This window comes from Manacus vitellinus, unplaced genomic scaffold, assembly GCF_001715985.3.
Source record: "Manacus vitellinus isolate BGI_N305 unplaced genomic scaffold, ASM171598v3 scaffold_25_pilon, whole genome shotgun sequence".
In the NCBI taxonomy this organism is placed as follows: domain Eukaryota; kingdom Metazoa; phylum Chordata; class Aves; order Passeriformes; family Pipridae; genus Manacus; species Manacus vitellinus.
The window spans coordinates 4651388-4662896 of NW_021939882.1; the positions used below are offsets into that span (position 1 = coordinate 4651388).

At 58.3% G+C, this 11509-nt stretch overlaps 1 protein-coding gene across 1 annotated transcript in view; it reads left to right on the forward strand.

Moving 5' to 3' along the window:
- Positions 1-10462, forward strand: part of ARHGEF37 (Rho guanine nucleotide exchange factor 37) — a 12138-nt gene extending 1676 nt beyond the window's left edge. Inside the window, exons 2-13 of the mRNA XM_018073531.2 lie at positions 2125-2342; positions 2756-2879; positions 3299-3446; positions 4235-4434; positions 4975-5105; positions 5644-5748; positions 6387-6497; positions 7235-7564; positions 8451-8579; positions 8946-9141; positions 9591-9763; positions 10124-10462. Coding sequence (XP_017929020.1) covers positions 2139-2342; positions 2756-2879; positions 3299-3446; positions 4235-4434; positions 4975-5105; positions 5644-5748; positions 6387-6497; positions 7235-7564; positions 8451-8579; positions 8946-9141; positions 9591-9763; positions 10124-10333 — 2061 coding nt within the window. The 5' untranslated portion in view covers positions 2125-2138 and the 3' untranslated portion in view covers positions 10334-10462. The remainder of the gene's footprint in view (positions 1-2124; positions 2343-2755; positions 2880-3298; positions 3447-4234; positions 4435-4974; positions 5106-5643; positions 5749-6386; positions 6498-7234; positions 7565-8450; positions 8580-8945; positions 9142-9590; positions 9764-10123) is intronic.
- Positions 10463-11509: the final 1047 nt, after the last annotated feature.

Genomic DNA, 11509 nt, shown 5'->3' on the forward strand with positions numbered 1-11509 from the left:
GGGCGGCCGTGTCCGCGATACGGACTGGGATGCCCGGAGCCCCCTGGTTACAGACAGGGATGCTGGGAGCCCCTTCGTTACAGACAGGGATGCTGGAAGCCCTCTGGTTACAAACAGGGATGCTGGGAGCCCCCTGGTTACAGACAGGCGTGCTCGGAGCCCCGTGGTTACAAACAGGGATGCTCAGAGCCCCCCCCGTTACGGACAGGGATGCTGGGAGCCCGTTCGTTACGGACAGGGATGCTGGGATGGGACCCACTGAGGTGGCAGTCACAGCTCAAACGCGGGCAGTTGCCCGGGAGGAAGGGCTGGGGAAACGAAAGCCGCTCCTTCGCTCTCCAGCTGCTCCAACGCTGCCCAGAAATGCTGCGTTTTAATTTTGCACAGTTCCTTTACCCCTCCGATGCCTCAGGCCAGGGGGGTGAGCAGAGAGAAGAAGGTTTCTGCAGCCTGGGGAAAACCCCCCAAAGCAGCTGCGTGCTCTGGGGATGCTGCTGCGGGGATCAATGCTGGCATGCCCTGAGCTGCAGGACATCCCTCCAGAGCTGGGGGGGTGTCTCAGGTCAGGGCTTTCCACCTGCCTCCACCACAGCCCTTCCTCTGTGCAAGGGTTTTGCCTGGGCAGAGGACACTGAGCTTGTCCAACAGTCCTTGATGGAAATCCTTCTGCCTGGACACCTTGGAAGCATCCAGAGGGGTGCAGAAAAGTGCCTTCTACTTCCCATGTCATATAGGAGCCAGTGCCATGCCACAGGCAGGGGAGGCAGCCAAATTGCAGAGGGCAGGGATGACAGCTGGCAGGGTGACGTACCCCTGTCAGGCAGGTGGAGGTCCAATGCCCTCTCACTTGTGTTTGCTTGCTGTGCCAAACCCAGCTCTCCTCCAGCACAGCAGTGGGCGTATGCCAGGAGGGGACATTCGCCCTGCTTATTAACTGGACCCTCCCCAGCAGAGGCTTGGGCTGTCCTACCAGCCCCTCTCCCTGCTCCCACTGCAGGGGCCCGGGGCTGCAGCTTCCAAAGTGGGCACCTGGCTTGTTGCAATCTGGCTGTGGAGGTTGGCACTGGCTGGGCAGGCAGCAGAGAGCAGGGACAGAGCCGGCCTTCATGTGCTGCTGCTTGTGCCATCTTGCTTTTACTCTGCCAAGCCACCTCTGCTTTGCCTTTGCTCTTCACCTCCTCCACAGGCAGGTGGAAAGCCTGGCAGAATTCCTTCCCCTGGCTGGGATCTGGATCCAGCCAAGCTGTGCACTGTGCTGGTGTGGGCCGTGCCACATCTTTCTCCCTCAAGGCCTCCTGCCAGGAATCAACCACTATCTGTGATGCTTTGGGAGCTGCTCCATCCTGCTCGGTATCAGTTAGAGCAGAGCATGTTTCCTGAGAAGAAAACAGTCATGAATCAGCTCTGATTTTCCACACTCTCTGCAGGCAGACACAAGGCAGTGCCCCGTGCCAGGCAGGGCACAGGCATTGCATACCAGGGGCTGCCAGTGCATCTGGCAGAGGCGTCAGCAGTTTTGCCCACTTCTCCCCCCCATCCCAGTGGCTTTTAAACCAGCTCTCGCTGTCACAGAAGCATCTCTTGTTCAAGCACTGCAGAAACACTCTTTGTACTTTGAACAGGGCCCTTAAAGACAAGGCAAGGTGCCAGGCGCCGACAGCCAGGGCAGGGAGGGAACAACTGGCCCTGGCAGCAAGGAGCTGGAGCAGAGGTGGCAAACCCCACTCTGCCCTCGAGGACAGCCCCAGCACAGTCCCAGAGCTGTGTGGGAGCTGCCAGGCCCCTGCCTGCACCTGGAGGCCTCTCTTGCCTGTACCCTGGCCCTGCATATGGTCCCTGGAGTTTGGGCACATGCATGTGTGTGTGTGTGTGGCAAGTCCCTGCCTGCCACACGTGGGTGTCTGCCCACGGCAGCCAGACTGTTCCTGCCTTGCAGCACTTCATGCTTTTATGGAGTGTCATCCATGCCTTGCTTGTAAATGCAGATGGATTGAGTGTCCCTGGGGATGTGCCGTGTGGTGCCCCTGGCACAGGGGAGGGAGCACGGCCACTGCTCTGGGTTGTGCACCAGAGCACCAGCCTGCCCTTGCCACAGCCTGTTCCTACCTCCTGCCACCCCTGCAGAGTGCCCTGCCGAGATGGCGAGTGCCAGTGGGGCGGAGCCTGATGCTGAGGATGCAGAGGAGGCTGAAGAGGCCATCTACGAGGAGGTGCTGCCCTGTGACAGGATGGAGCTGAGCCAGCGGCTGGCTGTAGAGGAGCTCATCACTACCGAGGCCAGCTATGTCCACAACATCCAGCTCTGTGTGTCGGACATCCGGGCACACCTCCAGAAGAAGCAGGTGACGTGGGGTACATCCCCCTGCCCAGGGGCTGGGCACTGTGGGGTGAATCTGTTGAGAGCGGCAAGATGCCCAAATCCCTGCAGGGAGGTTACCATGTGCTCACCTTCCACCTTCCTGCTGGGCTCCCCCTGACCAGGCAAGGTATGGGGTTGGATGGGCATTTGGTCTGACCAAGTACAGATATCCTACAACTGTAACCCTGTGTCTGTAATGTGAAAAGACCTCACTGCCCCACTTTGGAGCACAGACAGGTCTCAGCATTCCCAAAACCTCCTGAAACAGAGCATTGCTCCAGGTCCTGGGGTGTCACACGGGGCAGATGAGTGCTCAGGGGGGCGTGAGTGCCTCTGGAACACACAGCCCATCTCTGACATATTTGGCTTAGCCTGGGGCATCTTTGTTCCCTTCAGCTGCCTGATCTGGACCTGGAAGGGCTCTTCTCTAACACCGACGACATCCTCCATGTCTCCAGACGGTTTCTGAAGGGTCTTGAGGCCACGGCCACCCAGGGGCAGGAGCAGCTGCTCTGCATCAGTAAGTGGTGCACTGCCAATAGCTGACCTGTGCCCACCCATGCCTTTGCTGGTGCTGGAAGTGCCACTGCCCAGCGCTGGGCATGTGTAGATTCCATCCCCATCCCACCTGCCCTGACACCTCCTGCACCTCCCCTGGCTCTGGGAAGTGCTGCTGCCAGCACATCGGTGTCCGCAGGGAGCCTGCCCCACAGAGTCAAGGCAGACCTGCCCAGCCTGCAAACAGTGGAGGGGGAAGATCATCAGGCCCAGCTAGACAGAGGTGCCTGGCTGCAGAGCACTGCTCTGTCACCCTCGGCTGGCACTGCTTTGCTGGCTTCACCCTTCCAGCAGGCTGGGGAAAACCCCCCACTCTCTGAGGGGTTTTCTCTGAGGCCATAGGAAAGGACCAAACTTTCCAGCCTCACTCTCCTTCCCCAGGCACCCTGTTCCATGAGTTCAAGGAAGAGATGGAGACTGTCTACAAGATCTACTGTGCCAGCTACGACCATGCCCTCCAGCTGGTGGAGAGCTACCGCAAGGACCCCAGGCTGCAGGAGGAGATCTTGGAGACTCTGAATGCCACAGTGTAGGTACCTGCTGCTGAGGCCACCACCTTCCTCTCCCTGTTTTACCTACTGGCTTTGCCCTTCAACTCTCTGGACAAGCTACCTGTATGGATATGTGTCCCCAGTCTGGGTGTAATATCATGGCCACTGCCTTTGTGGCATTTCCTGGTGTAATCCCTGGCAACCCGTCCTGGATCCTTGGGGCCACTTGCCAAAGGGCCACTACAGTTGGTGATTTTTTATGGTGGACCCCAAAATAAAGGATGGGTGTCATGGGCAGCTGCTGCCTCCCCCACTGTTCCCCAACTTGACCAGAGAGACAGGCTGCCCCTGTAGGACCTTCCAAACCCGTCCTGAACTATCAGGTGGGTCACAAACACTGTTAGAGCCAGGAGATGCAGGAGTGGCAGTGGAGAAGCTCCTGGGATTTGCTGCTTAGAGCATGGGTGATGTGATTCCTGAATGAGATATGCCTTGCCTTTGGGTCAAAGGGGAGTCTTGCCTGCACTTTGCTCACTCTCTCCCTCCCTGTTGCTCACAGAGCGAGCACAGATCCTGTGTCTCATAGCTAGACAAGCACAGCACTGTTCAGGGAGGCAGGGTGCCCATGTGGGGCTGGCACTGCCCTCGGGGCTGACGGGGACAGCAGTGGCCCCGCAGCTGGAAAGGAGCAAGGGTTCACAACCAGAAATCTCCTATGACTTTTGGGCTGCTGTCTCCCCAAAACACTTGCAGAGAAGCTGGCAGGAGCAGCGGGGCAGGAAGGCAGCTCTCCACACCAGCCTTGAGCAATTCCCCTCTCCATCAGGCCTCACACAGGCGCATCAGACCTCAGCTTCTTCCTGGTGATGCCGGTGCAGAGAGTCACCAAGTACCCACTGCTGCTGGAGAAGATCCTGAAGAACACCCCAGCCAGTTCCAGTGCCCACTCAGCCCTGCAGGCAGCTGCTCGTGCCATGGCCCAGGTCAATGCCAACATCAACGAGTACAAACGGCGCAGGGAAGTAGGTGAGCGGTCGGGGGGCTCAGTGCAGGCAGGGGGCACAGCCCCTGGGAACCCTCAGCCCAACCCCAGTTGTCTCCCCTTGGTGTTGCGCTAATTACCACTTAAATCAGTTCAAAGCTCTCCTGCTCTCCACCCATCCTGCCTGGTGGAGCCACACACTCTGTGCAGGCAGCTCCTGGAACTGCTCTGGTCCTGTAAATGCCACTCTGGGCAAGACCTGAAGGCTGCAGGAGCAGAGTGGCATGGGCAGGGGGGCTGAGGATAAAACCAGTCTGTCTGCATTCCTGGGTCTGGGGAACTGAAAAGAACACTCCTGCCCTTGAGACAGGAGAAATCAGGCTCTCCACAGATGGGAGCTTGGCTTCTTTCTGGTTTCCCTAGTACTTTCCTTCTTTGATGTGGGTTGTGCTTATCCTGTTGATCAGCCCCAGCCCCTGTGCTGTTCACCCTTGTTGCCTGCTCAGGCTGCTGAGGATGTTGCCATGAAGTCTCCTCTTCTGATCTTTTCCCCCCCCACTTTGTGTCGCCCCCACCCGAGGCAGCAACCAAATACAACAAGGCCGAGCACCTGACGCTGCGGGATCGCCTGGCGCGCCTCAACACCCACTCCATCGCCAAGAAAACCACGCGGCTGAGCCGGCTCCTCATGCACGAGGCCGGCATCGTGGCCAAGGTGGGCAGCCCACACCCCTCTGCCTGCACCCAGGGACCTGCTGCCTCTCCTCAGGTCAATTCTGGGGCTTTCTGCTGCTCCCGAGGTGCCTCCCCCAAGGAATGGGGAGTGTGGGGCCAGGGTGGGGTGGCTGATGCTGACACAGGAGCCACAGTCCCATTGTGGAGCAGCCTAAGGATGCCTCCTGGTCCTCCATCCCAAGGACCAGCAGGGCAGGAGGGATGCAGGGACACACCTCGCTCCCTTCCTCGGAACATTGCAGGGCAGAACTTTGGCCCCAAAGGACCTACAGGATCCTTGAGCATCCTAACAAAAGCAAAGACACCCTGTGTCCCCCAGCACCACGACCACACCAAAAGCCTTGTTGCTGCTTGCACCCCAAGCAACCCATGTCTTGTCCCCTCTCCAGATTTCTGGAGCCCCTCAGAGTCTCCCCTGCCTGTCCCCAGCCCTGTCAGCTTCAGGCAAGTGCCTGGCTTCTGTGTTAGCCCCCTGCAATGGGAACCTGGCTGGTAATAAGCTGCCTCTTGCCTTGCAGACAGAGGATAAGGAGTATGATGACCTGGAAGAGAAATTCCAGTGTGTGGTGTCCAGTGTGGCCACCCTGAAGGAGAACGTAGCATCCTACCTGGGCCATTTAGAGGTAAAACCTTGACCACTGGCAAGGAGTTGGCCCTGTTCAGGCTTCAGGACCTGTTTGTTGGGATTGTAGAACACTTAGGAAAGCAATAGCTGCTGGGGATGTTCAGGGATTTGCAGCTCAGCTAAAGTGTCCTGTTGTGTCGGGGAGTTGCACAACATCCAAGGATTGCTCAGGTCCAGGGGAGCTTAAACCAAAGCTGAGGCTTTGACAACACAGTCTGAGCTGATGCCATTTGAGAATAATCTGTCCTTAAACTTATCATTATTTCAAGGTCTTAAATGACTGAAAAGGCCAAGTGTTGTTCAGCCTGGGGATTCTTGCTTTAATAACGGATGTAAGGCAGAAATGTCCCCATATCAGTCCTGACAACAAATTTCCCTTCTGAAATCACCTGGGTCAGCAGCTACTGTGATTTTCTCATAGAAATTCCTTGGGGCATCTGAGGGAAATGAAAGTATGAGCGATGGCAAAACATGCAATCCCCAGACAGTATTATCAGGAAAGCCTCAGGAAATGGCAGAGGGTTCAGAAAGCAGCAGTTCATGGGCTGGAAAGACCTTGTCATAAAAATATTGAGAAGGGCTCCCCATATAGGATTGGGCAGGAGGTAAGGGAGTCTGATGCTTTCTCCCTTTCAGGCATTCCTGTTGCCCACCCCACACCAGCGTGACCTGCAGATGGATGAAGGACCTGCCCAGCAGTATCGGCACTTCGCAGAATGCCTCCAGTACACTGTCTTCCCAGAGTTTGTGAGTGCTCCTTGCCTGCACATCTCCTTCAGCCAAGCATTGCTCTCCCCACCTTCTGCCAGGGCACAGTGGGGGCTGGCTGCTCACACAAGGCAGGGCAGCCAGGAGCTGAGGGGGACCCCAGAGCAGTGTCCTCACAGTCCCCTGAGGCCTCAAATTTGCAGCAGAGCCAGGAGCAAGTAACAGGATCCACCAGCAGTCCCAGACACATGAAGTGAGGAACCAGCTTCAGGGTCTATCCAGAAGAGAAGGGAGGGCCTGGACAGAGTCACAACTACAACACAGCTCCAGAGCCCATCCAGGACTGGAGACAAGCTGCACTGTCTCTCTGATGGGTGCATCCAGGAGCTGGCCTACCTATAGCAGAGATCCAAGGACACAGAAACCAGCACACCCACAGTAACAGGCAGGGGCAGAGGGCCCTTAAATGGGCTATGGGCAGGAGTGTGGAGGGAGGCCCAGGTAAAACTGGTCCCGGCCATTAAGGGCTCCTACCTGGTCATTTGCATGGAGCACAAGTTAGGAATTGTGGCAGGCATGACTGCTCTCTACCAAGGGTTTGCTTTGCTTGGCATCCTATGTGCCTTCAGGAAAAGATGCCTCAGATGCTTCCCACTCCACACAAAGCCCCTCAACAGGTCCCCAAGCCTTTTACGCCCCATAAGACAGTGCCCCGTGCAGGCAGCTGGTCCCGTTTGGGGAGCTCACTTTGGGGTTTGGGTTCTCTCACCTCACAGAAGCGACGGCTGGACAGGCTGGTCTGCCAGCCCCTCAGCAGCCTCTCAGACATGCTGGTGGGGCCACAGCAGCTGGTCAAGAAGCGCCTGGACAAGCTGCTGGACTACGAGGAGATCCAGGAGCGGAAGAGCGAGATGGGCAGCGTGACATATGACGAGGAGGCAGCCATGAACACCTACCTCGCCATCAATGACCTGCTCATGGCAGAGCTCCCGCAGTTCAACCAGGTGGCTGTGCAGCTCCTGAGGCAGATCCTGTGCTCCTTCAGTGCCCTGCAGCGGGACTTGGCTGCCCAGGTCCTGCAACGGGCAGACAAGGAGCTGGAGCAGGTGAGTATGACCCGTCGGCGTGTGTGCCCAAACAGGCACATGAGCTGAGCCAGATCTTCTGCAGGCTTGAGACATCTTAGACATCCAGGCTCTGAAGGTTTGCTGTGGCCCAAGCCCACCCTTGCAGACAGGATTTGTAAGCAATCTCTCCTCCTCCCTGCCTGGGGAAAGCCAAATTTTCTCTTCTGCACTGCCAGAAACTGTTGCTTTCTCTTTGCGGACACTACTGGTAATTTATTGGTGTGCTGCTGCCTGAGAGATCAGTGTTAACTCTGAGCTCCTGAGAGCTCTGTGCTAGGAAGGCAAGGAGGAGAAAGGCAGCTTCTGGCTTGAGGAACAAGGATCCCTCAACACCCATCACCTGGGAGATGTCTCCCAGAACTCCTCCCTGTGGTACTCTTGAGCCTGATGCAAACATGGAGGGTCAGGGCAGTGGAAAGCCCTGGGGCAGAGCATGGCTCTGGACTGATCCATGATCAGGATGAGAACAAGGTGCAGCCAGGTGCAGGTGTCCTCTCTGGCACTGCTCATACCTAGTCAGGAGAGTGGGTTACCCTTGCTGAGTCTGGGCTGCTTATGCTGCAGACGTCTACCCTGGAGCTACACCTACCTGTCTCCCTTTATAGTCATTTGGGACAGGCTGTGAGCTCAGGGCTGGACAACAGGAGTGAGGGACTGCTCTGGTTGGCTGAATACAACCCAAGAGCCCCATGTGTGATGGTCCTGCCCAGAGAAAGTGGCTCACAGTCAGAGAGGTGCATCTTTATTAGCCAGGTCTGTTCTCTTGCTTTCTCAACCCTTTTCTTCTTGCTCCTTCTCTTCTGACCCTACCCACAGCTCTTCCTCTCCCCAGGGCCCTCTCTGATCTCAGAGTTTGTCTCCACAGATGCCCCATGGCCACATGCCTCTGCCCAGTTTCTGGAAGGTGGTGGAAGACACCTTGCAGCAGTCAGGTGCTCAGATCCGGACCTTCTGCCAGACCTTTGAGACCGTCATGCCGAGCCCTGTGACACAGGTAGGGGTTGGGAAGGGGATGTCTCAGGCCAGCTGGATAAAGAGATAGAACTCTGACCCCCCAGTGCAGGACATCCCCTCGGCAGGGAGGCTGGCTGAGAAAGTGACCCAGACGGTTGCCATGGCCACAGTATTTCCCGCTGACAGCAGCTGGCTGGAAATAACCAGGGATGAAGCAGCTCAGCAATTCTGGTTCTGGGCACTCATCTCCAAACCATGGGGTAGAGCAGATAGTGTGAAGGAGGCTAGGGGTCCTCTAACCTCTCACTGGGATGTGATCCTGCAGAAGGGAGGGCATGTGTACACGGAGGGCCTCAGTCTCCTGTGTGTTTCATCAAGTGCTCCCATGTCTCCTGCTCCCCGCCAGCCTCTGAACCCTGCTGAGGAGCGAAAGGTCCTCTCCCTTGTGAGCAAGCACGGCCCAGACAAACTTTACCAAGTGACAAGCAACATCAGTGGCAGCAAAGACTTGGACCTGACCTTGCTGAGGGGACAGATTGTAGCTCTTCTGCAAAGTGCCGACACGAAGGGGAACACGAGCAGATGGCTGGTGGATGCTGGAGGTACCGTGAGCACGATGGGCAGCCTCCCCCTGCCTTGGCACCGGGGTCAGGAACCAAACCCACACCACTTCCTCATCCTGAATGAAACAGCAGGCCATGGCCTCCTGGGTCCTCCCTTCCAGGCTTTGTTCAGCCCAAACCCACCTCAGCTTTACCAGCTACACCCGTTGCCATTAGCTGTGAGGTTCAGGCGTCCCGATTCATTCCCCGAGGGAACACTCATGAAGTGTTGTGGCTGAGAAAGGAGAATCCATGCACACAGAAACACATGGAATTCCTCTTTTGTGGGAGGGGGTTTCTGCTGGATATTCCCTAGTGATGGACTAGTTTGAGCAGGGCCACTGTGCCAAGCCAAGCAACAACCAAAGTGTCATTCCTCTCTCCTCTGACCAGTCCTACATGTGTCAGGTAGTGGGGCCCCATGACCTGTGTGTGTCCATGTCCTCCAGGTCCCCGAGGGTTTGTGCCTGCTGCAAAACTCCAGCCGTATTCCCCGGTACAAAGCCAGCAACGCGGGATGGATTTGCTAACCCCGGAGAGTGGCACAGAGAGAAGGAGACATTCCTATGCATTACCTGAAGCTCCCAAGCCCCAGGTGGCCACCTTCACCCCAACATTCCAGGTGAGAGTGGGGGACACCCCCAGGGCCATTCCTAGCAACACCACCAGCTCCATGCTAGTTCTTGTGTGGGTGGGAAGGTGGACCTGCTTTTCCAGCACACACATGGTCACACATGTGCAGCCACGTGCCCAGCAGGGAGTGTCACACCCCCGTGTGAGTGTCACATGAAGCTGATGTCCTCCTTGCTGGCACCAGGGGGAACAGAGCAAGACAACTGTGCTTGGTGGGTCCCCAGTGTCCCTCCATGCGTGTCACTGCAGCGCTGCCCTCTCAGAATGGCCTGCCCTGCCATGTGTGTCCATCTCCTTTTGACTCTCATGTCCAGCAATGGCTTCCTCCCTCCTTCCCTGCCTTTCACAGGTGGTCGCCGGCTTCTCCTTCGCAGCCAGGAGTCCGCAGGAGGTGAATCTCCAGGCAGGGCAGCCCGTGGTGGTGCTGGAGCCACACGACAAGAAGGGGAGCAAGGAATGGAGCCTGGTGGAGGTGAACGGCCAGAGGGGCTATGTGCCCTCCAGCTACCTGGTGACCGTCCCCGTGCAGGAGCCCATGGGCTGGAGCTTGCCCGTGTGAGCATGGCCAGCCCACACCCAAGGGCACGGGCTTCATCAGATGGGAGCAGTCGGCTTGGTACCGGAGGACTCCTCACGGGAGATGCTGGAGGGAGGCAGCCCCAGTCTGGGAAGGGTGGGCAGAATATGGCCCGGGGGACAGGGGTGCGAGGATGGCGTGGAGGAGTGGTGGTGGGAGGCGTGAGGGTGCAGGAGTGGTGGCAGGAGGCGTGAGGGTGCCCCGTGTGTGTGTTTGCACAACGCAAAGCAGCACTGAGGGAGTGAGGGCAGGTGGCTGCAGTTATCCAGGGATTTGCTGAATTCTTTGTCAGTGACAAATGTGCCCCAGGGGATGATGAGGCAGCATCGTCCCTGGTTAGATCAGGACTGAGTTGCAAAGGTGCAGTGCTGCAGAGAGGCCCTAAGCCGGGCATGGGGCACCTGGGCACTGAGCACTTGGGCATCTGGGCATCTGCACAGCTGGACACCTGGGCAACTGGACACCGGGGCACTCGGGCACTTGAGCACCGGGGCACTTGGGCACCTGAGTGCCCGCGGCAGCGCTGGCCCCGCCCGGAGCGGCCACCAGAGGGAGCCCCGAACCAGCGCCCAGTGCCCGCTTGGCGCGTACTGGGAGCACTGGTGCGGGGGCCGTGGGGTGCGGGGGCACAGCCCGGTATGGGACGGAGATCCCGGCTCCCAAGGCTCCCTGAGCGCCCCATCCCCCTACGACCCGGCGGTTGACGGAGGTCCCGTGGAAGAGGTTTTTGGGAGAATCAGTAAGTGCCAGTCAGTCCCTGACCTAAGGCTCGGTCTGAGGATGGAGACCACACTCCCTCCTTCCCCTGCCACCACTCCTGAGGCTCCCCAGCTCCGTGCCTCAGCTTCTCTGCCGTCGTGCTGACACTGTTTGGAGATGCTGATGGGGCTGCGGGTTGGCAGCCGTGCCCACGGCAGCACTGCCATGGTGTCAGAGCCCCCAGGGCACCGCGGGAGAGCTCAGACCATGGGACCACGCTGACCACCCCTCGCCCACCGTGGGCAGTGCAGGCACCCGCCGGTGCGGCAGCCTGGCGTCGTCCCGGCTGCCCTGGGCATCCGCATCAAAGGTGCGGTGTCCCGGCTGGCGAGCGCCGGCACGCCGGGCCCCGTGCCCTGCCGACGGACAGGCAGCACGCCCGGCCACCCACGGGCTCCC